Genomic DNA, 26,689 nt, shown 5'->3' with positions numbered 1-26,689 from the left:
AAAGAAAAATAAACAATGGGACCTAATGAAACTTCAAAGCTTTTGCACAGCAAAGGAAACCATAAACAAGACCAAAAGACAACCCTCAGAATGGGAGAAAATATTTGCAAATGAAGCAACTGACAAAGGATTCATCTCCAAAATTTACAAGCAGCTCATGCAGCTCAATAACAAAAGAACGAACAACCCAATCCAAAAATGGGCCAAAGACCTAAATAGACATTCCTCCAAAGAAGATATACAGACTGCCAAGAAACAGATGAAAGAATGCTCAACATCATTAATCGTTAGAGAAATGCAAATCAAAACTACGATGAGATATCATCTCATACCAGTCAGAATGGCCATCATCAAAACATCTAGAAACAATAAATGCTGGAGAGGGTGTGGAGAAAAGGGAACACTCTTGCAGTGCTGGTGGGAATGTGAATTGGTACAGCCACTATGGAGAATAGTATGGAGGTTCCTTAAAAAACTAAAAATAGAACTACCATATGACCCAGCAATCCCACTCCTGGGCATATACCTTGAGAAAACCATAATTCAAAAAGAGTCATGTACCAAAATGTTCATTGCAGCTCTATTTACAATAGCCAGGAGATGGAAACAACCTAAGTGTCCATCATCGGATGAACGGATAAAGAGGATGTAGCACATATATACAATGGAATATTACTCAGCCATAAAAAGAAACGAAATTGAGCTGTTTGTAATGAGGTGGATGGACCCAGAGTCTGTCATACAGAGTGAAGTAAGTCAGAAAGAGAAAGACAAATACCGTATGCTAACACATATATATGGAATTTAAGAAAAAAAAATGTCATGAAGAACCTAGGGGTAAGACAGGAATAAAGCCACAGACCTACTAGAGAATGGACTTAAGGATATGGGGAGGGGGAGGGGTAAGCTGTGACAAAGCGAGAGAGTGGAATGGACATATATGCACTACCAAACGTAAAATAGATAGCCAGTGGGAAGCAGCGGCGTAGCATAGGGAGATCAGTTCGGTGCTTTGTGACTGCCTGGAGGGTGGGCGGGAGGGAGACACAAGAGGGAAGAGATATGGGAATATATGTATATGTATAACTGATCACTTTGTTATAAAGCAGAAACTAGCACACCATTGTAAAGCAATTATAGTCCAATAAAGATGTAAAAAAAAAAAACAAAAAGAAACTATAACTATAAAGGTGTGTTAATGGTTACAAAATATAAAGAGATGTATTGATAATTTACAGCATCATTAACATTAAAGTGAGGGGAGAGAGAAAGGAGTAGTGTTTTTTTCAGTTATAACGTGCTGTATTACTTAACGTAGATCACATCTTCCGTTGTTAATCCTCAAATATGCATTCATGGCATCGTTTTCAAAGGCTTCTGTCCATTCCCAACACAAAATATTAATCCACCCTCCACTGAAACCTTTGGTTTATTTTCAAACAGATCTGTGATGTAAACAACTTCATGCTCTGGATCTTATGGGGAATGGAGGCTCAGCTCACCTGAGGACAGGTGGTCATGCCTTGCCCCCGGGGATTCCTGTGGGTCAAGTGGGCCCTGAGAGGAGAGGGGGCTAAAGGCCCTGAGGACTAAGGGTATTTTGGGGTAGATTTCTAAGGGTGACCCCTCACACAACCCTAAACCTTAAATACACCATGTGATTTCCACTAACCCAGCAGCATCTACCCTAGGCAACAACAAGGCCACACCTATTCCAGGAGGAGCTCAGCCACTAGGAAACAGGCCCTGGAAAAACTACTCAGTGGTCTCAGCTGTGCTATGCGTGATATCTCTAGCTCAGTGCTACTGAATACGGGCCTGAGGGAATAATATCTGCACCAATAAGAAAACTTGTTAAAGGTGCCATTTCATGAGCCCCACAGGAGAATCATAACTTACAGTGGGGCCCTGATTCCCTCCAAATTTGTATGCACTTTAAAGAATCAGAAGAAATGTTTGCTATGTGGTTGCCATGCAGTTTCCCACTAGTATTACATGATGAGTATTTAGAAATTACATCACATGTGCCCTCCCCACAGAGTCTGTCTATTGATCTGGGTGGGAGCATCCATGTTGTTTTAACTCCAGGTGATTCTAAGTTTAGACCAGGTTTAAGCCCAAGGGCTGCTGGGTACATTGGTAAGAGTTGCTTCCAGTTTTTAGTCCCTTTGCCTTTGGGAAGACATCAGTGTCTGCTCTACATGGTATTGGAATGGGCAGGTCAGTGTAGCCCACTTAAGGAGTAGGGTTTTTGTATGCAATTGAAGTTAAATTGTCACTTTAAAATAGATCAGTATAACTACAAGATGTTTTACATAATACACAAGGTAACTGCAAAGAAATTGAACAAAAGAAAGTGAGAAACAAATCAAAACATGTCACTATAAAAAATCAATGAAACAAAAGGAGGGCAGCAAGAAAGGAAACAAGGGGCAAAATAAATACAATATAAGCATAAAACAACTTTTAAATGGCAGTGGTAAGTCCTATACTATCATTTCTTTAAAGATAAATGAATTAAACTCCCAAATCAAAAGACACAGAGTAGAAGAATGGAAAAAGAAACAAGATCCAACTGTATGCTGTCTACAGGAGACTCACTTTAGATATAAGGGTGTACATAGCCTGAAATGAAAGGATGGGTAAAGATACTGCATGCAAATGCTAACAAAAAAAGGCATCGGGGTGAGCATGCTTTTATCAGACAAAATAGACTTTATGCCAAAAACTGTCAAAAAGACACAGGAGGATAATATATGATGATAAAATAGTCAATTCACCAGAAAGAAATAAAAATTATAAATGTATATTCACCTAACAACATATTGCCCAAATATATAAAGCAAACACTGACAGAATTGAAGGGAGAAATAGGAAATAGTGCAAAAATAGTAGTTTTCAATACCCCACTTTCAATAATGGATAGAGAGCACCCAGACAGAAGTTCAATAAGGAACAGAAGACTTGAAAAACAGTATAGAACAATTGGACCTCATAGCCATGTACAGCACACTCTACCCAACAACAGCAGAATATACATTCTCCTCAAGTACACGTGAAACATTCTCCAGGATAGATCACATGTTAGGCCATAAAACAAGTCTTAAAATTTTTAAGAAGATTGAAATCATAACAAGTATTTTTTTTATAACCACAATGAAATGAAATTAGAAATGAATAGCAAAAGGAAGACTGGAAAATCCACAAAATATGTGGAAATTAGGCAATACCCTCTTGAACAACCAATGGGTTAAAGAAATCACAAGGAAGTTGGAAAATGTCTTGAGAGAAATGATAAAGAAGACAACATATCAAACTTATGGGATGCAACAAAAGCACAACTAAGAGGTTTACAAGTAAACCTCTAAGAAGTTTATAGTAGTAAATGCCAACATTAAAAAAAGATCTAAAATCAACAATTTAACTGTACACCTCAAGGGATTAGAAAAAACTAAACCCAAATTTAGCAGAAGGAAGGAAATAACAAAGATTAGAACAGAAATAAAAACAAAATAGAGGGTAGAAAAACAATAGAAAATATTAAAAACTGAGATTTTTAAAGATCAACAAAATTGACAAACTCTTAGCTAGACTAAGAAAAAAAGAAAAGACTCAACAAATATCAGAAATGAAAAAGGAGACATTACAACTGATGCCACAGAAATAAAAAAGGTTCATAAGAGACTACTCTGAAGAATTATATGCCAGCAAAATGGATAAATTAAAAGAAATGGGTAAATTTCTGGAAACATACAACCGACCAAGACTGAATAATGAAGAAATTTAAAAATCTGACAGACTTATAATCAGTAAGAACATTGAATCAGTAATAAAAAAATCTCCCAACAAAGAAAAGCCCAGAAGTAGAGGGCTTAACTGGAGAATTCTACCTAACATTTAAAGAATTAACAGTAGTTCTTTTTAAACTCCTCAAAAAATTGAAGAGGGAACACTTCCAAACTCATTGTATGAGACCAGCATTACATGATGTCAAAATCAGACAAAGATACTACCAGAAAAGAAAACTACAGAGCAATATCCCCAGTGACTATTATTGCAAAAATCCTTAACAAAATACGAGCAAAACAAATTCAACTACACATTAAAATGATCATAAACAAGTGGGATATATCCTCAGGATGCAAGGATGGTTCAACATGAAAAGCAATCAGTGTGATATACCACACCAACAAAATGAAGGACAAAAACCACATGAACATCTCAGATGAAGCAGAAAAAGCATTTGACAAAATTCAACACTCTTTAATGATAAAAACATTCAACAGTCTAGTAATAGAAGGAAATTACCACAACATAATAAAGGTCATGTGTGAAAAGCACATAGCTAACATCATACTCAATGGTGAATAACTACAAGTTTTCCCTCTAAGATCAGAAACAAAGGAAGGATACCCACTCACACAACTTGATTCAACATAAAGCTGGAGTCCTTACACTTCCTGATTTCAAAAAAAGATACAAAGCTAATCAAAAATATTACAAAGTAATCAGAACAGTATGGTACTCACATAAAGACAGAGATATTGACCACTGAAACAGAATAAAGAACTTATAAATAAACCATCACCTATATGGTCAAATCTTTGATAAAGATACCAAGGCTATACAAAGGGGATAGGATAGCCTCTTCAACAAATGATGTTGGTAAAACATTATTTGCACATGTGAAAGAATGAAATTGGACCTTTACCATATACCATACACAAAATCAACTGAAAACAAAAACCCCTAAATCTAAGACCTGAAACTAAAGAACACCCAAAAGAAAATGGGAAATATTTCATGACACTGGATTTGGCAATTATTTCTTAGTTGTGACACCAAAAACACAGGCAACAAAAGCAAAAATAGACAAATGGGACTACGTCAACTTAAAACCTTCTGTGAAAAAAAGGGAACAATCAACAGAGTGAAAAGACATCCTACAGAGTCAGAGAAGTTATTTTCAAACCGTATATCTGATAAGGGGTTAATATCCAAACTATATAAAGAACTCCTGTAACTCAACAAGAAAAACATACAATTCAATTAAAATGTGAAAGGACTCGAATTAGGTATTTCTCCAGAGATACACAATTGGCTTATAAGCGTATGAAAAGATGTTCAACATCACTACTCATCAGGGAAATGCAAGTCAAATCCACAATGAGATATCACTTTACAACTGTTAAGATAGCACTATGCAGCACCAACACGAAAATAAGTGTTGGTGAAGATGTGGAGAAATTGAAACCTTTGTTCACTGTTGGTTGAAATGTAAACTGAGGTAGCTGCTATGGAAAACGATATGGAGTTTCCTCAAAAAATTAAAATTAGAATTACCATATAATCCAGCAATCCCATTTCTAAGCACGTATTCAAAAGAATTGAAAACAGGATGTCAAAGGTGTTCCATGTTTATTGCACATGTTTATTGCAGCATTTATTCACAGTATCCAAGAGGTGGAAGCAACATAAATGTCCATCAAAAAATGAATGGGTTTCTTAAATGCATTGTATACAATGGAATACTATTTAGTTTAGCCTTAGAAAAGAAGGAAATCTTTCTATTACATGGATGAACCAGAAAGAAATTATGCTAAGTGAAATAAGCCAGTCTCAAAAAGACAAATACTGCATGATTCCACTTATATCAGGTACTTAGAATAGACAAATTCATAAAGACAGAAGACAGAAAGGATGGTGGTTCTCAGGAGAGAGGGTAAAAGGGAGTTGTTGTTCAATGGATGTGGAGTTCAATTTTTCTAGATGAAAAAATTCTAGAGATTTGCTGCACAACAATGTGCATATCGTTAATACTATTGTATTATACACTTTAAAATGGTTAACATAGTAAACTTTATGTTATGTGCTTTTTACCACAATAAAAAAAATCAATATGTAACTAAAAGTTACCATAACTGAAAATAAGAACTAAATAAATTGGCTTAACAGCATGTAGTGACAGCTGAAAAAAGGATTCGTAATCTGGAAGATAGTGAGTAGAAAATATCGAGATGGAATCACAGAGAAAAAAGAAAACCATAAGAGATATACGATACTTGGTGAAGAAGTTTGAACATATATATAACTGGAGACACAAACAAAAGAGAGAGAGAATAAAGCAGAATAAATTATTGAATGATAATGGCTCAGATTTTTTCCATTGCGAACACAAATTCAAAATGTGCTAAAAACTAAAAGCAGAGTAAATAAAAGGAAAACCATCTACACAGATTGTAGTAAAACTGATGAAAACAAAGGGTAATGAAAAAATTCTCGAAAGCGGCCAAGGTGGACACTTTACAATAAAACAAACAGTAATAAGATTGAGAGTTGATATTTTAACAGAAATGGTGAAAAGAGAAGATATTGGTATAAAATCTCTATACTACTGGGAAAAATGCTAATATAGAATTTCATACTTAGCAAAAATATTCTTCAACTATAAAGGCAAATTTTTTTTCAAACAAATGTTGAGAGAATTAAAGTGAATACTTTAAATAGAAGGAAAACAATACCAGATAGAATAATAGAAATGCAGAAATTAAATAATAACAACAGAAAAAGGTAAATGCAAGAATAAATCTAAATAAATAGCAATAATATTATGTTTTGGTATAAGTATTAAAATGTCAATAATTTTTAATAATATTGTGATGTAGAATGAAAATATATCATAATGCTAGCACAAAAGGTGGGAGAAAGGAAAATAGAGATAAAATATTTAACATTCTTGCTTTGTCTGGGTAGGTGTCAAATTAACAACTGAAGGATCAACAATTTAAGGGTCAGTTTTGTAATATCTGTGTTAGCCACTAAAATAATAGTGCAAGAATATAATACTCAAAAACTAATAAAATAGAGTAATATTTTAAAATGTGATTAATCCTTAAATGGACAGAAAAGAGAGAGAAAGAAGACAGAATTGGTTAGACAAATAGAATATAATTGTGAGGTTGGCAGATTTAAATTCCAGTGTATCAGTAATTACACTAAATATAATTTGACTGTATTCTGCAGTCATAAGCAAAGACTGTCAGTCTAAATAAAAAAAATTCTAAATCACTTATGAGACACATTAAGTATATGTATGCTAAAAATTTGAAAGTAAATACATGAAAAATTGTAACATGAACAATTTAAAATTTTGGTACATCTCTACTTATATCTACTTATACCAGTAGTTTTCCATTGCTGCATAACAAATCACCACAAACTTAACAGCTGAAAACTCATTTATTAACTCACAGCTCTATAGGTCAGACATCTGGCACTGTATGATTGAGATATTTGCTCAGTGTACCATAAGACTGAAATCAAGGGGTCAACAAGGCTGAGTTGTCATCTGGAGGTTCTGAGGGAAAATCTGCTTCCAAACTCATTGTTTTTATTAAAAAAATTTAGTTCCTTGTGGTTGTGGGACTGAGCTCCCAATTTCCTTGCTAGGTGTCATGGGGGGAGAGCATGTTAGCTACCTAAGTCTGCCTGCATTTCTTGCCACGTGGCCCCTTCTTACTTCAAGCCAGTAACAATGCATCTAGTACTTCTCATGCTTCAAATTTCAAAATTCTTTCATCTTTGACCTCTAGATCTATATTTATAGGTTTCATGTGATAGGTTCACCCAAATAGTATCCTTTTCTTAAAGTCAACATAATATAACTGTCATGGGAGTGATATATTCTCTATTATATCCACAGTCCCAGAGAATATACAGGATTATCCAGAAGGCAGGAATCCTGGGGAATATTTTAGAATTCTGCCTACCACAGTAAACTTTAAAGCAAGAAGCATTATCAAATGTAAAAGGGACTATTTTAAAATAATAAAAGGATGAATCCATAAGAATTTTGAGTTCAGGGCCCCAAAATACACAAAGAGATAGACAATTCTGCAATAAGTGGAAGAAAATATAACAAACCTCTCTCTGCAACTGATTTTAAAATTAAAGGAAAAATCCATAACAATAAAGAAAGTTTTGAACAGCATGATTAATAAGTCTGACTTAACTGACATATTTAAAACATTACACTCTACAGTTCAAGAATGTACATTCTTTTCAAGTGCACATGAGACACAGGCCAAAATTGACCATATGCAGGACCATAATAAAAGTGCCAATAAATGTCACAGGATTGTAATCATATATAACATGTTCTCTGACCACAGGGGAATTAAACTAGGAACGAATGACAAAAATATATAAAGAACATTCACAAGTTTTCAAAATTAAGCAGTCTATTCCCAACTAGCTTACTGGTTAATAAGCAAATCACAATGTAAAATTTTAATATATCACAAACAGAAAGATAGTGAAACTAAAATATAACGTGGATAAATCTAAATTTATGTTTAGAGGTAAGCTTATACCCATGTTATATGTTTATATAAGTTAATATAAATTTATACCCATGCATGTTAATAAGAAGACTAAAAATTTAATGATCTAATTATCTATCTTAAGAAGTTAAAAAGGATAAAAAATTATTCCCCCAAAAGTAAAAAGGAAAATAATACTGTTAAGAACAAAAATTAGGACTTCCGGGAAGATGGCAGAAGAGTAAGACGCGGAGATCACCTTCCTCTCGACAGATACACCAGAAATACATCTACGCGTGGAACAACTCCTACAGAACACCTACTGAACGCTGGCAGAAGACCTCAGACCTCCCAAAAGGCAAGGAACCCCCCACGTACCTGGTTAGGGCAAAAGAAAAAACTAAACAGAGACAAAAGGATAGGGACGGGTCCTGCACCAGCGGGAGAGAGCTGTGAAGGAGGAAAAGTGTCCACACACTAGGAAGCCCCTTCGCGGGTGGAGATTCGGGAGGCGGAGTGGGGGGAGCTTGGGAGCCGCGGAGGAGAGCACAGCAACAGGGGTGCGGAGGGCAAAGCGGACAGACTCCAGCGCAGAGGATCGGGCCGACCGGCACTCACCAGCCGAGAGGCTTGTCTGCTCGCCCGCCGGGGCGGGCGGAACTGGGAGCTGAGGCTCCGGCTTTTGTCGGAGCGCCGGGAGAGGACTGAGGTTGGCGGCGTGAACACAGCCTGCAGGGCGTTGGTGCGCCGCGGCTGGCCGGGAGAGAGTCCGGGGAGGGGTCTGGACCTGCCGAAGAGGCAAGAGATTTTTACGTCCCTCTTTGTTTCCTGGTGCACGAGGAGAGGGGATTAAGAACGCTGCTTGAGAGAGCTCCAGGGACGGGCGCGAGCCGCGGCTAAGAGTGCGGAGCCCAGAGACGGACATGGGACGCTAAGGCCGCTGCTGTCGCCGCCAGGAGGCCTGTGTGCGAACACAGGTCACTAGCCACGCGCCCTTCCGGGGAGCCTGTGCAGCCCGCCACTGCCAGGGTCCCGGGATCCAGGGACGGCTCCCCGGGAGAGCGCACGGCGCGCCTCAGGCTGCAACGTCACGCCGGCCTCTGCCGCTGCAGGCCCGCCCCGCACTCCCCGTGACCCTCCCTACCCCCCGGCCTAGGTGAGCCAGAGCCTCCGAATCAGCGGCTCCTTTAACCTCGTCCTGTCTGAGCAAAGAACAGACGCCCTCCGGCGATCTACACTCACAGGCGGGGCCAAATCCAAAGCTGAGCCCCTGGGAACTGTCAGAACAAAGAAGAGAAAGGGAAATCTCTCCCAGCAGCCTCAGAAGCAGCGGATTAAAGCTCCACAATCAACTTGATATACCCTGCATCTGTGGAATACCTGAATAGACAACGAATCATCCCAAATTAAGGAGCCCTGTGGATGAAAGGCTCTTGGTGCTGCAGCCAGGACTCAGTGCTGTGCCTCTGAGGTGGGAGAGCCAACTTCAGGACACTGGTCCACAAGAGGCCTCCCAGCTGCACATAATATCAAACAGCAAAAATCTCCGAGAGATCTCCATCTCAACGCCAGCACCCAGCTTCACTCAACGACCAGCAAGCTACAGTGCTGGACATCCTATGCCAAACAACTAGCAAGACAGGAACACAACCCCACCCATTAGCAGAGAGGCTGCCCAAAATCATAGTAAGTCTACAGACACCCCAAAACACACCACCAGACGTGGACCTGCCCACCAGAAAGACAAGATCCAGCCTCATACACCAGAACACAGGCACTAGTACCCTCCACCAGGAAGCCTACACATCCCACTGAACCAACCTTAGCCACTGGGGACAGACACAAAAAACAACAGGAACTACGAACCTTCAGCCTGCAAAAAAGGAGACCCCAAACACAGTAAGATAAGCAAAATGAAAAGACAGAAAAACACACCGCAGATGAAGGAGCAAGATAAAAACCCATCAGACCTAACAAATGAAGAGGAAATAGGCAGTCTACCTGAAAAAGAATTCAGAATAATGATAGTAAGGTTGATCTGAAATCTTGGAGATAGAATGGACAATAGAATGGACAAATTGCAAGAATCAGTTAACAAGGACCTAGAAGAACTAAAGATGAAGCAAGCAACGATGAACAACACAATAAATGAAATTAAAAGTACTCTAGATGGGATCAATAGCAGAATAACTGAGGCAGAAGAACGGATAAGTGACCTGGAAGATAAAATAGTGGAAATAACTACTGCAGAGCAGAATAAAGAAAAAAGAATGAAAAGAACTGAGGACAGTCTCAGAGACCTCTGGGACAACATTAAACGCACCAACATTCGAATTATAGGGGTTCCAGAAGAAGAAGAGAAAAAGAAAGGGACTGAGAAAATATTTGAAGAGATTATAGTTGAAAACTTCCCTAATATGGGAAAAGAAATCGTTAATCAAGTCCAGGAAGCACAGAGAGTCCCATACAGGATAAATCCAAGGAGAAATACGCCAAGACACATATTAATCAAACTGTCAAAAATTAAATACAAAAAAAACATATTAAAAGCAGCAAGGGAAAAACAACAAATAACACACAAGGGAATCCCCATAAGGTTAACAGCTGACCTTTCAGCAGAAACTCTGCAAGCCAGAAGGGAGTGGCAGGACATATTGAAAGTGTTGAAGGAGAAAAACCTGCAACCAAGATTACTCTACCCAGCAAGGATCTCATTCAGATTTGATGGAGAAATTAAAACCTTTACAGACAAGCAAAAGCTGAGAGAGTTCAGCACCACCAAACCAGCTCTACAACAACTGCTAAAGGAACTTCTCTAGGCAAGAAACACAAAGAAGGAAAGGACCTACAATAACAAACCCAAAACAATTAAGAAAATGGGAATAGGAACACACATATCGATAATTACCTTAAATGTAAATGGACTAAATGCTCCCACCAAAAGACACAGATTGGCTGAATGGATACAAAAACAAGACCCATATATTTGCTGTCTACAAGAGACCCACTTCAGACCTAGAGACACATACAGACTGAAAGTAAGGGGATGGAAAAAGGTATTTCATGCAAATGGAAACCAAAAGAAAGCTGGAGTAGCAATTCTCATATCAGACAAAATAGACTTTAAAACAAAGACTATTAGAATCTGAGACAAAGAAGGACACTACATAATGATCAAGGGATCGATCCAAGAGGAAGATATAACAATTGTAAATATTTATGCACCCAACATAGGTGCACCTCAATACATAAGGCAAATACTGACAACCATAAAAGGGGAAATCGACAGTAACACATTCATAGTAGGGGACTTTAACACCCCACTTTCACCAATGGACAGATCATCCAAAATGAAAATAAATAAGGAAACACAAGCTTTAAATGATACATTAAACGAGATGGAGTTAATTGATATTTATAGGACATTCCATCCAAAAACAACAGAATACACATTTTTCTCAAGTGCTCATGGAACATTCTCCAGGATAGATCATATCTTGGGTCACAAATCAAGCCTTGGTAAATTTAAGAAAATTGAAATTGTATCAAGTATCTTTTCTGACCACAACGCCATGAGACTAGATATCAATTACAGGAAAAGATCTGTAAAAAATACAAACACATGGAGGCTAAACAATACACTACTTAATACTGAAGTGATCACTGAAGAAATCAAAGAGGAAATCAAAAAATACCTAGAAACAAATGACAATGGAGACACAACGACCCAAAACCTGTGGGATGCAGCAAAAGCAGTTCTAAGGGGGAAGTTTATAGCAATACAAGCCCACCTTAAGAAGCAGGAAACATCTCGAATAAACAACCTAACCTTGCACCTCAAGCAATTAGAGAAAGAAGAACAAAAAAACCCCAAAGCTAGCAGAAGGAAAGAAATCATAAAAATCAGATCAGAAATAAATGAAAAAGAAATGAAGGAAACAATAGCAAAGATCAATAAAACTAAAAGCTGGTTCTTTGAGAAGATAAACAAAATAGATAAACCACTAGCCAGACTCATTAAGAAAAAAAGGGAGAAGACTCAAATCAATAGAATTAGAAATGAAAAAGGAGAGGTAACAACTGACAATGCAGAAATAAAAGAGATCATGAGAGATTAGTACAAGCAACTCTATGCCAATAAAATGGACAATCTGGAAGAAATGGACAAATTCTTAGAAATGCACAACCTGCCAAGACTGAATCAGGAAGAAATAGAAAATATGAACAGACCAATCACAAGCACTGAAATTGAAACTGTGATTAAAAATCTTCCAACAAAGAAAAGCCCAGGACCAGATGGCTTCACAGGCGAATTCTATCAAACATTTAGAGAAGAACTAACACCTATCCTTCTCAAACTCTTCCAAAATATAGCAGAGGGAGGAACACTCCCAAACTCCTTCTACGAGGCCACCATCACCTTGATACCAAAACCAGACAAGGATGTCACAAAGAAAGAAAACTACAGGCCAATATCACTGATGAACATAGATGCAAAAATCCTCAACAAAATACTAGCAAATAGAATCCAACAGCACATTAAAAGGATCATACACCATGATCAAGTGGGGTTTATTCCAGGAATGCAAGGATTCTTCAATATACGCAAATCTATCAATGTGATAAACCATATTAACAAACTGAAGGAGAAAAACCATATGATCATCTCAATAGATGCAGAGAAAGCTTTTGACAAAATTCAACACCCATTTATGATAAAAACCCTGCAGAAAGTAGGCATAGAGGGAACTTTCCTCAACATAATAAAGGCCATATATGACAAGCCCACAGCAAACATCATCCTCAATGGTGAAAAACTGAAAGCATTTCCACTAAGATCAGGAACAAGACAAGGTTGCCCACTCTCACCACTCTTATTCAACATAGTTTTGGAAGTTTTAGCCACAGCAATCAGAGAAGAAAAGGAAATAAAAGGAATCCAAATCGGAAAAGAAGAAGTAAAGCTGTCACTGTTTGCAGATGACATGATACTATACATAGAGAACCCTAAAGATGCTACCAGAAAACTACTAGAGCTAATCAATGAATTTGGTAAAGTGGCAGGATACAAAATTAATGCACAGAAATCTCTGGCATTCCTATATACTAATGATGAAAAATCTGAAAGTGAAATCAAGAAAACACTCCCATTTACCATTGCAACAAAAAGAATAAAATATCTAGGAATAAACCTACCTAAGGAGACAAAAGATCTGTATGCAGAAAATTATAAGACACTGATGAAAGAAATTAAAGATGATACAAATAGATGGAGAGATATACCATGTTCTTGGATTGGAAGAATCAACATTGTGAAAATGACTCTACTACCGAAAGCAATCTATAGATTCAATGCAATCCCTATCAAACTACCACTGGCATTTTTCACAGAACTAGAACAAAAAATTTTGCAATTTGTATGGAAACACAAAAGACCCCGAATAGCCAAAGCAATCTTGAGAACGAAAGAAGGAACTGGAGGAATCAGGCTCCCAGACTTCAGATTATACTACAAAGCTACAGTTATCAAAACGGTATGGTACTGGCACAAAAACAGAAAGATAGATCAATGGAACAGGATAGAAAGCCCAGAGATAAACCCACGCACATATGGTCACCTTATCTTTGACAAAGGAGGCCGAAATGTACCGTGGAGAAAGGACAGCCTATTCAATAAGTGGTGCTGGGAAAACTGGACAGCTACATGTAAAAGTATGAAGTTAGATCACTCCCTAACACCATACACAAAAATAAGCTCAAAATGGATTAAAGACCTAAATGTAAGGCCAGAAACTATCAAACTCTTAGAGGAAAACATAGGCAGAACAGTCTATGACATAAATCACAGCAAGATTCTTTCTGACCCACCTCCTAGAGTAATGGAAATAAAAACAAGAGTAAACAAATGGGACCTAATGAAACTTAAAAGCTTTTGCGCAGCAAAGGAAACCATAAAGAAGACCAAAAGACAACCCTCAGAATGGGAGAAAATATTTGCAAATGAAGCAACTGACAAAGGATTGATCTCCAAAATTTATAAGCAGCTCATGCAGCTTAATAACAAAAAAACAACCCAATCCAAAAATGGGCAGAAGACCTAAATAGACATTTCTCCAAAGAAGATATACAGAGTGCCAACAAACACATGAAAGAATGCTCAACATCACTAATCATGAGAGAAATGCAAATCAAAACTACAATGAGATATCATCTCACACCAGTCAGAATGGCTATCATCAAAAAATCTAGAAACAATAAATGCTGGAGAGGGTGTGGAGAAAAGGGAACCCTCTTACACTGTTGGTGGGAATGTAAATTGATACAGCCACTGTGGAGAACAGTATGGAGGTTCCTTAAAAAGCTACAAATAGAACTACCATATGACCCAGCAATCCCACTACTGGGCATATACCCTGAGAAAACCATAATTCAAAAAGAGTCATGTACCAAAATGTTCATTGCAGCTCTATTTACAATAGCCCAGAGATGGAAACAACCTAAGTGTCCATCATCGGATGAATGGATAAAGAAGATGTGGCACATATATACAATGGAATATTACTCAGCCATAAAAAGAGACGAAATTGAGCTATTTGTAATGAGGTGGATAGACCTAGAGTCTGTCATACAGAGTGAAGTAAGTCAGAAAGAGAGAGACAAATACCGTATGCTAACACATATATATGGAATTTAAAAAAAAAAAAAATGTCATGAAAAACCTAGGGGTGAAACAGGAATAAAGACACAGACTTACTAGAGAATGGACTTGAGGCTATGGGGAGGGGGAAGTGTAAACGGTGACAAAGCGATAAAGAGGCATGGACATATATACACTACCAAACGTAAGGTAGATAGCTAGTGGGAAGCAGGCGCATAGCACAGGGAGATCAGCTCGGTGCTTTGTGACCGCCTGGAGGGGTGGGATAGGAAGGGTGGGAGGGAGGGAGACGCAAGCGGGAAGAGATATGGGAATATATGTATATATATAACTGATTCATTTTGTTGTGAAGCTGAAACTAACATACCATTGTAAAGCAATTATACTCCAATAAAGATGTTAAAAAAAGAAAAAAAAAGAACAAAAATTAATGAAATAGAAAGAAAATGTACAATAGCAAAGATTTACAAAGCCAAAGTTGGTTTATGGAAATAAATAATAAAGTTGCTAAAGGTATGTACAAGATTGTCAAGAAACACAGAAGAAACAAAATGGAACAATCATAAATTTATGGAAATCAAGCAACACACTCTTAAACAACCAACAGACCAAATGAGAAATCACAAGGGAAATTAGAAAATACTTTGATATAAATAAAAAGAAAAATAATAGCATGGAGATGTAGCAAAAACAGTACTCATAGGGGAATTTATAGCTGTAATCACCTACATTAAAGGAAGAAGAAAGTTCAATAACCTATCTTTACACCTTGAGGAACTAGAAGAAAAACTGATACCAGCAGATATAAGAAATAATAAAAATTCGAGCAGAGATAAACAAAACAGAGAATAGAAAAGCAATAAAGGAATTCAATGAAACCAAAAGTTTGTTCTTTGAAAATTTCAACAGAATTGACAAAACTTCAGTTAGAGTGACTCAAGAAAAAAAATGGGGGACAATTATTAAAATCACAATGAAAAATGAGTATAATACTGTCAATCTTACAAAAATAAAAAGGATTATAAGAGAATACTGTAAACGGTTCTATGCCAACAAATTAAATAACCTAAATGAATGAATAAATTCTGAGAAATTCACAAACTATCAAAACTGACTCAAGAAGAAATAGATAATCTGAACAGTTTTATAACGAGTAAAGAGATTAAATCAGTAATTGAAACCTTCCATCAAAGGAAAGACCAGGACCAGATGGCTTTGTGATGAATTCTATCAGTCATTTAAATAGGTAACACCAAATGCTTTTCAAACTTTTCCAAAAAATAGAAGGGAAAACGTCCTAACTCATTATCTGAGGCATCATTCTAATACCAAACTAGACAAAGACACTGAATGAAAAGAAAACTGCAACAATATTCCTTATAAATATAGATTCAAGTATACTAAACAAAATATTAGCAAACTGAATCTTACAGCATATTAAAAGGATTATAAACTGTGATCAAGTGGGATTTATCCTAGGAATACAAGAGTGTTTCAACATATAAAAATCAATGTAATACCCACACTAATAGAATAAAGGGGAAAAAACACATAGTCATCTCACGCATAAAAAAAGCATTTGACAAAATTAAACACCACTTTCACGATTTAAAACTGCAACAACAGCAACATGCAGAAAACTAGGAGCAGAATGGAACTTCCTTAACCTGGTAAAGGGCATTTTTGCAAAACCCACAGGTAACGTCATATTCAATGGTGAAAGACTAAAAGCTTTCCCTCTGAGATCAGGAACAAGACAAAGATTTCTGCATTTGCTACTTCTATTTCTTATTGAACCAGAAATTCTAGCCAGAGGAGTGAGGCAGGAAAAATAAAAGGGCATTTGCAAGAAAAATAAAAGGGCATTTGCAAAAATGCCCTTTACCAGGTTAAGGAAGTTCTATTCTACTCCTAGTTTTCTGAGTGTTGCTGTTGTTGCAGTTTTAAATAAAAGACATCACAATGGAAAGGAAGAAGTAAAATTATATCTATTTGCAGATGACATAATCTTATATATATGTTAGTGTGTTTCTATATACTAACAATGAACAATCTGCAAAGAAAATTAAGAAAGCAATTTTATTTACAATAGCATCAAAAAATAAAATACTTATAAATAAATTTAACCAAGGAGATAAAAGCCTTGTGCACTGGAAACTATAAAACTTTGCTGAAAAAAATTAATACACAAATAAGTGGAATCATTCCATGTTTATGAATTAGAAGGCAATATTATTAAGATGGCAGTATCTCAAAGTGATACAGATTCACTACAATTCATATCAAAATCCCAATGATCTTTTTGCAGAAATGAAAAAAGTTTATCCTAAAATTCATATGAGATGGCAAGTGACCCAAAATAGCCAAAATCATCTTAAAATAGACCAAAATTGAAGGACTTACACTTCTCAATTGTAAAATTACCTACACAGCTACAGTAATCAAAACAGTGTGGTACTGACATAAGATCAGATTTATAATTTAATGGAATGGAATTGGGAGTCCAGAAATAAAACCATACATCTATGACTAATTGGTTTTTCACAATGGTGTCAAGCCTATTTAATGGGGCAAACAATAATCTCATCAACAAATGGTGTTGGGAGAATTGAATATCCACATGCTAAAGAATAAAGTTGGACCCTTATTACCTCCTAGCATATACAAAAATTAACTCAGATGTGGTCAAAGATGTAAATTTACAGCTAAGACTATAAAACTCAAGAAAACAGGGATAATATTTCCTGAATATGATTGTGGCTGTGGCTCTTAGATATTACACCAAAACATAGAAATTATAGGAAATGGATGCTGGATTACTAGCATGGCAGCTCAGACAGCAGGAGAATTTTCAGGGGAAAAAAAAGGAAGCAGAAAAATGCTCCTAAACACCAAGGGGCTCCTCTATGGAACCCATGACCAAGTCAATAAAAAGCAACTCCTGTCTCCCTTCCCCAGTCTCTCTGGCTTTCTTTTCTATTATCTACCTGCTTCATCCCAGCCAGAAGAGAGCCTGTAAGCTCCCCATCTGTCTTCAGAGCAAAAGAGCTTGGACACCAGGAAGAATAGGCTGTAAGATCACTTCCTTGGGAGGGTGGCTCAGTGCCCTCACTCCTGGCTCCATTCCAGTTCAGCAGAATCTTGCTGTGGGATATTTACCCACTCCTTTGCAGGCCATAGACCTGGCCCAACTATGAGCAGTAGCTGCTCTGCCAACATGAGAAAGGGGCAGCAGTTTTCCTAGTTTTAGCTATGCACTCAACCCTTTAACGGCCCATACACAGCTCAGGCTTCATGCAATTATGCATTTAATAAATGTACTGAAGAAAAAGGGGAAAAAGCATGAGCAACAAAGAAAAAAATAGATAAAATGGTCTTCACTATCAGGTGAAAAGGTAACAGTGAATGGAAGAAACTTTTAAAAATCATATATCTGATAAGGGTTTAGTATTCAGGATATATAAAGAACCCTTACAGCTCAAAAACAAAAAGACAAATATACCAATTTTTTAAAAGTGGGCAAAGGATTTGTATAGATTTTTTTCAAAAAAAGATATACAAATGGTTAATGAAAAGATGCTCAACATCATTAGTCATTGGGGAAATGGCGATTATTTGTAGACGATTTCTTATAGAATTACCATTATACCTATTATCAAATAATGATACAACTCTAGATAGGTTTAAGGATTTGCTTTTTACATTTTTATGCTCAACTTTAATTCCGCTATGATATTCATTTCAAAATTATTTTAATGTAATCTAACTCAGGTCTCTTTATTCAGTGAAAACAATTTTATATAAAATTATACTGTTCATTCTTCACAGATCAGTTTTCATTGTTATTACATATAAAATATTCTTACAATAAATCTAAATAATTATTGTCTTTTTCTAAAATTTAGATTCTTGTGTGGTATTTAAAAAATAAACCATTGTTTTAAGCTTAGAAATGGTTTAGCATACATTAGTTTTCATTGAAATGGTATTTTTAAACCAAATTTTAATAGTAATTCAAGTTTTTATACATTTAGAACAATTATGATTTTTATTTACCATACTTAATGCTAATTTATTTCTTATCTAGTCATGCAGATGGATCGATAAAGTTTTGGGATGCTTCTGCAAGTAAGTTTTAAGTTTCTCCTTATATTACAGAAAACAGTTAATATTTACTCATAGCCATTGACCACTTTTTAGTTTGGACAGTTAATATTTTTGATACATATTTAGCATACACATATGGCTGTGTTACAAAAATGCATTTCCTATATTATTGAATCAGTCTAAAGTATTATCTCTACTGTACTTTTATGATATAAACAGACACAACTGAAATCACTCTTTATCAGCAACCTATTATATTTATGAGGTAATGTACATTGGAAAAAGTACCAAACTTTGTCAGACTAACTCTTTTCAAGGAATTTCCTTCACCTCCTCACTCTTAGAAAAGTGCTTTTATCCCACTAGTCTTCACTTTTCTTTGCCACTTGTCTACCAAGTCCGTGAGAATCAAAAGAAATAATTTGATAAATGTAAAACTTCTTTTGAAATCTTGAGAATTACATAATTTAAGGACTACAGGTACTCTGTTCAATGTTGAAGGGCATGCAAAGATTTAAGACTTGATTATACCCATACATACCCTTCAGAGAACTTACAGGGCAAACAATATGATAAGAACTCTAAATGTAGTACAACCCAAATTCTATTTTTTATCGGAAATGGGAGATTTATTTGAACCAGGTAGATCCAGGAAGGGTATTTTGGTGGGGTGACATTTAATGTGAGTTTTGGGAGATAGTTAAGATTTTGATAGTCAGGACTAGGAGGAGAAGAAGTGAGTAATGTCTCTAAGTTTCTGAGTAACCATCAAGATAGAGATAACTCTTTGGAAATAAGGATACAGAAGAGTTCTGGAAGTTTGGATTTTGTTGGAACACCAGGAAATTCAAGTAAAACTGTCTATCAGGTAGGGAGAACAGTCAAGAATGGTAACTAATTAAGAAGCAGCATAGAAGTGATACTTGAAGCTATAGAAGTGAACTGAGAAAGACTGATAAACAGAAAAGCAGAGGGAAGAAGGTTGAACATTAGTGATAATCTTCGTCTGCAATCTAGAGTCCTTTAGCAGTGGAGCAAAGCATCAGCAAGAGGAAATGATTAAAAGATTTAAAGCCATGAAATCTGAGGGCCCTTTCTGACCTCACACAATAAAGATCAATTGTTCAGGGGGAAATTCCAAGGGACAACAGATTTTTTATTTTTATGAACCTTTTCATGTAAATCTGAGTTTGTTCCACGAACACAGTTAATTGTATAGTTACAATTACAACGAGCAAACATCTTTGCTCGTTTTCCACCACCTCAGAGTCACTCCTTAGCTTCTAAAATGTGAGAAGACACTTTAACACTCTAATGACTGAAGTGCATACCACCCTTAAGCATGCACGATAATATTTTAAGAAGTTAATTTTAAATAAAATATTTTATTACATTCAGAACATATGTTGCAGAGGTTTGCAGCATGTTTAATATTTTTACTGTAATCAATTATAAGGGCATATCTCCAAATCGATGGATGTCATTGGAGAAATATCACTTAATTTGCCAATTTTGTGGGATAAGGTCCAGTACAGGAAATGAGGTTATACCGAATTTGAAAGTTGAGTTTATGTTAATATGTGTACCGTTGACCTTGAACAACATGGGAGTCAGTCAGATTGTGCCAACCCTCTACACAATCTGAGCATAACTTATAGTTGGGGCATAATTTATAGTTGGCCCTCACTATACACTATTTCTCTGTATCTGTGGTTCAGCATCTGAGGATTCTATCAACCTCAGATTGTGTAATACTGTAGAATTTACTATTGAAAATTATCTGAGAATAAGTGGACCAATGCATTTCAAACCCATACTCTTCAAGGGTCAACTGTATACATCTTCAGTTGCTGAGTATTAAATTACCACAATTTAGCAATTTAAAACAAAACCCATATACTGTCTCACAGTTTCCGTGTGTCATGAATCTGGTTCAGGTTAGCTGAGTTCTTTGCTCAGGGTCTCAGAGACTGCAGTTGAGGTGTTGGCTAGGACTCCAGTTTCACCTGCAGCTCAGAGTTCTGTTCCAAGCTTTTGTGGTTGTTGGCAGAATTCATTTTCTTGCAGCTTTAAAACTCGTGATTTGTTTCTTCAAGGCCAGCAAGGGAGTGTCTCTCTAACTTCAGGGAAGGCCCTGATCCCTCTTTTAAAGGGCTCACCTGATTCTGTCAGGCCTACTAAGGATAATCTCTGTTGATTAACTCAAAGTTAAATAATTATGTCTGCAATATTCTTTAATATTTCCATGTCACATCAGGCTTACAGAAAAATCATAAAAACATACTATGAACTGTTGTATAGCCTTCAGCCAGATTCCCCAAATATCTATGTATGCATGTGTTCCCTTCACCCGCCCTCCTCTCAATCTAGCACTTGCTTGCTCCCTCTCTCTCTCTTCCCTTCCCTCCCCGCTTCCTCCCTCCCCCTCCCTCCTGTCCTCCCCCACCCTTTAGTCTTCCTCTCTTCCCTCCATTTTCTCACACACACACACACACACACACACACACACATACATATATACATATATATATGGCTTTTTATAATCATTTGAGAGTAAGTTGCAAACATCATGCTCCTCTAACAGTACATGCCCCCCTAAATACTTCAGTGTATACGTCCTACAAACAAGGGCATTCTTCTATATAATCGAATTATAGTTATCAAAATCAGGAGCTTAATATTAATACAATACTATTATCTAACTTCCACATCTGACTCAGTTTTAGCCAGTTGTTCCAATAATATCTCTCATAATAAAAGAAAATCTAGGATTATTTGTTGGATTTAGTTATCGTATCTGTTGCGTTTTCTTTAGTCTGGAATGGTTGCTGAGTATTTGAAATTGACATTTTTAGGAGTTCAAGCCAGTTATTTTGTAGAATCTCTTCCAATTTGTGTTTGACTAATGTTTCTCATGATTAGGTCCAGATTATGCACTTTTGGCAGGAACTCCTAGAGTTTTAGAATGTTTCTCAAGGATCCTTTGTAGAATCAGAGCTTTTATATAGCGGAGTTATCATCAGGTTCTAAAATGGAACTAATATTCCCCCAAATAAATATTCCCCAAAACAATTCACAAAACCAGACTTTTTTAGCAATTACAACTGACCATTTCCTAACACAGAGCTACTCAGAAAAGATTCTTTCTAAAAGAGTCCAGATCATTGGACTCCCAATATTACTAACTGGTACTGGTAAATTACAAATGTTTCTCATCTGAAGGAGTGTCTAAAAATCTGTTGAGAGGAATAAACCCTCGAAGAATAGCATCAACCTCTCATCTAACAATCAAAGGAAAAAATTGTGAAATAGTATTGAGGAGTCCCCCTTAAGAGAGAAGTAGGCTCAGTAGTTTCATTTAAAAGTTTCTGAACCCAAGTATTTTTGTCAATAAACAAGGATAAAAATACTCACTTCGCAGGACTTTTCTGAGGAGCTCATGAGACAATGCATACAAAGGTCCTACATGTTCTTTGGTATGTAGTATATGTTCAATAAATGTTTATTTTTTCCCTATAGTCTTCCTCCAGCTAAATGGTACTGATATGAGAGCATGACATTGAATGATTCCTTGTTAAAATGTAGTTTATTTTGTTCAGTTGGGTTTTACTTTTGTGATTTAATATGTATATTTAAAAGGCTTCGACAACATCTATGAATTAAGTTCAAATTAGAAGATAACTATGATTCAATATCTTATAGTAACACTGCAGATGCTGTACAAGCTAAAAACTTCAAAAGTGTTTGAAAAACAGAAGGTAGGAGAAGGAAAACAAACATGTGAAATTGTAGAGGAAGATCCATATGCCATTCAGATGATCCACTGGTGTCCAGAGAGCAGAATATTCTGTGTATCAGGAGTCTCTGCATATGTCATAATTTATAAATTCAGCAGACATGAAATTACAACAGAAATAGTGGTAAGTCATTTAAAATTTAACTTTCACACTTAGAGTTATTAAAAGAAAACAGTTATCATAGATCTTAACTAGTGCTTGGTATGGTTTTAAGCCACCAAGAGTACAGTATGTGGCCAGTAATCCAATTCATAGAATTTTTAATTGTTCTTGTTACTTATTATAACATATTAAAAAAAAATTTGGCTTAAAATGACAAAAACAGTTCTCTATCAAAATTTAGTATTATTAAATAGGATAGATTGTGCCTATAGGTTTTATATAGATAGTTACTGATTTATTTTATATATAAATGTCAAATTAATGCAAGCTTTATTCTATATCTTTATTAAATTTTTTAAAAATTTATCTTTTTGCCAACTAATTGCCATAAATGATTATTTCTCAACTACAATAAGATTACTTTGAATGATTTTTTAAATAGCAACATATTTGTAGGGTGGAAATAATTATGGGCCTGCCTTACGTAATCTTAATTTTTAAACTGATGAAATAATTTAATTATTCAAAATAATGATGCTCTCATGGGATAAATTAAATCTAACTTAAGGCACCTATAGATAATGGGTCTTCTCTACCCAGTCCATTTTACCATTTTATCAGAAAATAAAGATTATCTATTAAAGGCCTATGTATAACTGTTTTTACCTCAACGGCTAAAATTAAACATTGCCCTTAAAGTATATATTAGTTAAAACCCAGGCTTTGGAGTCAGATGAGCCTAGCTTTTAATTCTGGCTTTACCAATGAATATCTGTGTGATTCTGAACAAGTCACAAGGCCCATTAGTCAGTAGTACAGTCTGGGTAAGTCTCAACTTCATCACTCATATAACTTCCTGTGTAAATAAAATAGAAAAACAGAAAATAATCATAAACTAGAAATTGTAATGCCACTTTCATAGAGTTCTTGTGATGATTATATAAAGTCATTAGCAGAGTGTCTTAGTAAGCACTCAATAATTGGTAATTGTTATTGTCACCAGAGGTTTTAAGTTTTAAGATAATTATGACAATCATTTTGATAATATTGCTGTATTCACTACTCCATAATTACACTTTTTGTAAGCAATTGTTTTTAATCTCAAAAATGCTTATTTTTACATTGAAAAGTGAATGTTTATGTTATAAAATAGATTTTATTTGAGCATTGAATGCAGTCATAAAGTAATTTAAAAACATTTTCAGCTTTAAAAAAAAAGGGTGTGGATCACCTTTTTATTCCAGTATAAATTATCATATGTTTTTCATTAAGCAATTCTGACCAAGCTAATGAAATTATATAAGAGCTAAACTAATGAAACAAACAAAAATATGGAATTTATTTTGGAAAATTTATACTGAAGTAATTCAAAGTCAAGATTGAATGAAGGTTTTTTAAAGCTAAGAAGCTTTGTACAAATAACAATTTGTGTGTTGCGTGTGTGTGTGTTTTTACAGACACACACATCCAATTTAGTTTCTTTCATTGGAATAACCATGACCAGTTTCTCCTTTTATTTTATCATATATGGAATTGTAATTTATACTTTATCTTAAGGAATATTTATTATACAGAAAATTTATCTCCACTGGTAGGTATTTTCTTATAATTCTGAAGAATTAAAAAACATTTTAAGGACTTCCCTGGTGGCTCAGTGGTTAAGAATCCGCCTGCCAATGCAGGGAACATGGGTACAAGCCCTGGTCCAGGAAGATCCCACATGCCGCAGAGCAACTAAGCCCATGTGCCATAACTACTGAGCCCGTGTGCCACACAACTGCTGAAGCCCACGTGCCTAGAGCCCATGCTCTGCAACAAGAGAAGCCACCGCAGTGAGAAGCCCGCACACCACAATGAAGAGTAGCCCCTGCTCGCCACAACTAGAGAAAGCCGTGCACAGCAACGAAGACCCAACACAGCCAAAAATAAATAAATTTATTTATTTTTTTAATTTACATTTTTTTGTGAATGCCACTGAATATTCTATATAATTTATTATTTAATTCAGTTTGGGGTATCTCAACTTTACTATGAATTGAACTAATTAATCTGAAAAAAATAATGAATAATTACTGAAAGAGTACCAGATATTTTGATGTGATTGTTACGAAAATCTAGGTTAAATCAAAACTTGATTTTTCTTTTTTTAAGTCATTAGAGGTACGACTTCAGTGTGATATTGAAGATATTATTACGCCAGAACCAGACACAAGTCCTCCATTTCCTGATCTCTCATCCCAGCTTCCTTCTTCAAGGAGTCTTTCTGGGAGCACTAACACTGTGGCTAGTGAAGGAGTAACGAAGGATAGTATCCCATGCCTCAAGTAAGAGTTGCTACCAAATTTTAAAACAATTTTACATGTTAATTGTATAATTCATTGAAACTGTACCAAATAAAATCATCCTCCTCTTTTATTAAGTTGTTGTCAAGTGGTCTACAGTCCACCAAGGGGTACCTTTGTCTTCTTTTTTTGGAATATCTATGAAGAGGGCACAATATTTCCATTCTTCATTACTAATTAATATATTTCCTTCCCTGACCGACCCTAAAGAAAACATAGCTTTGATAGAATGGGAAAACGTTTGGCAGAGCAGAAACTTGCCACTTGCCTGGTACTTCTCAACTGATAAAGTATTTTTAGGGAACGTCTTCAGCCTTCTTGTAATCCAAAAGTTAAACCAAGTTTACTACAAGAATACTATGTCAGAAAAAAGGCTTTTTTTCTCTCATGGTTACTAGGATATTGCATAATATTTCTTTCTCTTTTTTCAACTGATACTATTTTGTAATAAACTGCATTGTCTCAGTATATCTAAACAAATTTAGTGTCATGCTCAAATAAAACTTAAAGTTAATCAAGCCTATAGTGATGTTTATCTTGTTTTTATGCTTTCTGGTAATAGGGTACAAAAGAATGCAGTTTCCTTAAGTTACCACTTACTGCTTCTACATCGTCAAACCAAATGTTTCTAGTATTAGCTGGTTGGAGAATTTAGCCTAAGCAAGGAATTTCTCTGAGCCTCATATGAAACTATCTGAGTCTGCTACTCAAGAAACTGTGGATAACTAGTTTCCTCATTTCCTATAAAAACACTTATGGGAAATTTAAAGATGAGGTTTCAGGAGAAAAATAAGCTTACCATACAGTTAGCAGTTGCTGTACTTTTGTAATCATTGCTTCTGCCCCGCACCCCAAATTTTTCTTGTGAAATTAAAAAAGGAAGTATAAGTAGGCATTACTGAGAGGAAAATCTATGAAGGGGAAACAAAATCATTAAACTTTAGCAAATGGAAAACTTTCATAATGTTATAATTTTACACATTTAATTTTTCCTTCATATCACTTTGCTTCACTTAATTGATTTATATTAAAATGAAAGACAGAAAGAGAACAAAAAATTAAACAAAGCTTAAGAAAGCACTATAGATTTATTAGCTAAGAAGACCCATCACTAAAGTGGGTCCTGCAATGACCTGAGTATTTTTCTATAAAATTTAAAAAATATAAAAGATAGGGATAAAAGAGAAAAACCAGTAAAATCAGCAGAAATCTGATAGTGGAGATGAAGTAAATAATACCATGTGTTGTAGCATTTAATGCAGACTTGTAAAGTAGTAGTGACAATCTTAAGGATTATCAAGAGAACCAAGGGGATTCAGTATAATCCTCTATGTATATAAGCTCCAAAGGACCAAGCAGCAG

General features: G+C 35.7%; 1 protein-coding gene across 1 annotated transcript in view; it reads left to right on the top strand.

Annotated features, from left to right (window-relative positions):
• Positions 1-26,689, top strand: part of STXBP5L (syntaxin binding protein 5L) — a 374,070-nt gene that overhangs the window by 206,519 nt on the left and 140,862 nt on the right. Inside the window, exons 15-17 of the mRNA XM_019922992.2 lie at positions 19,067-19,107; positions 22,789-23,006; positions 25,137-25,309. Coding sequence (XP_019778551.1) covers positions 19,067-19,107; positions 22,789-23,006; positions 25,137-25,309 — 432 coding nt within the window. The remainder of the gene's footprint in view (positions 1-19,066; positions 19,108-22,788; positions 23,007-25,136; positions 25,310-26,689) is intronic.

Source organism: Tursiops truncatus, chromosome 4 (assembly GCF_011762595.2).
Source record: "Tursiops truncatus isolate mTurTru1 chromosome 4, mTurTru1.mat.Y, whole genome shotgun sequence".
In the NCBI taxonomy this organism is placed as follows: domain Eukaryota; kingdom Metazoa; phylum Chordata; class Mammalia; order Artiodactyla; family Delphinidae; genus Tursiops; species Tursiops truncatus.
The sequence above is the reverse complement of the archived record's forward strand: the minus strand, read 5'-3'. Positions and strand labels throughout refer to the sequence as shown.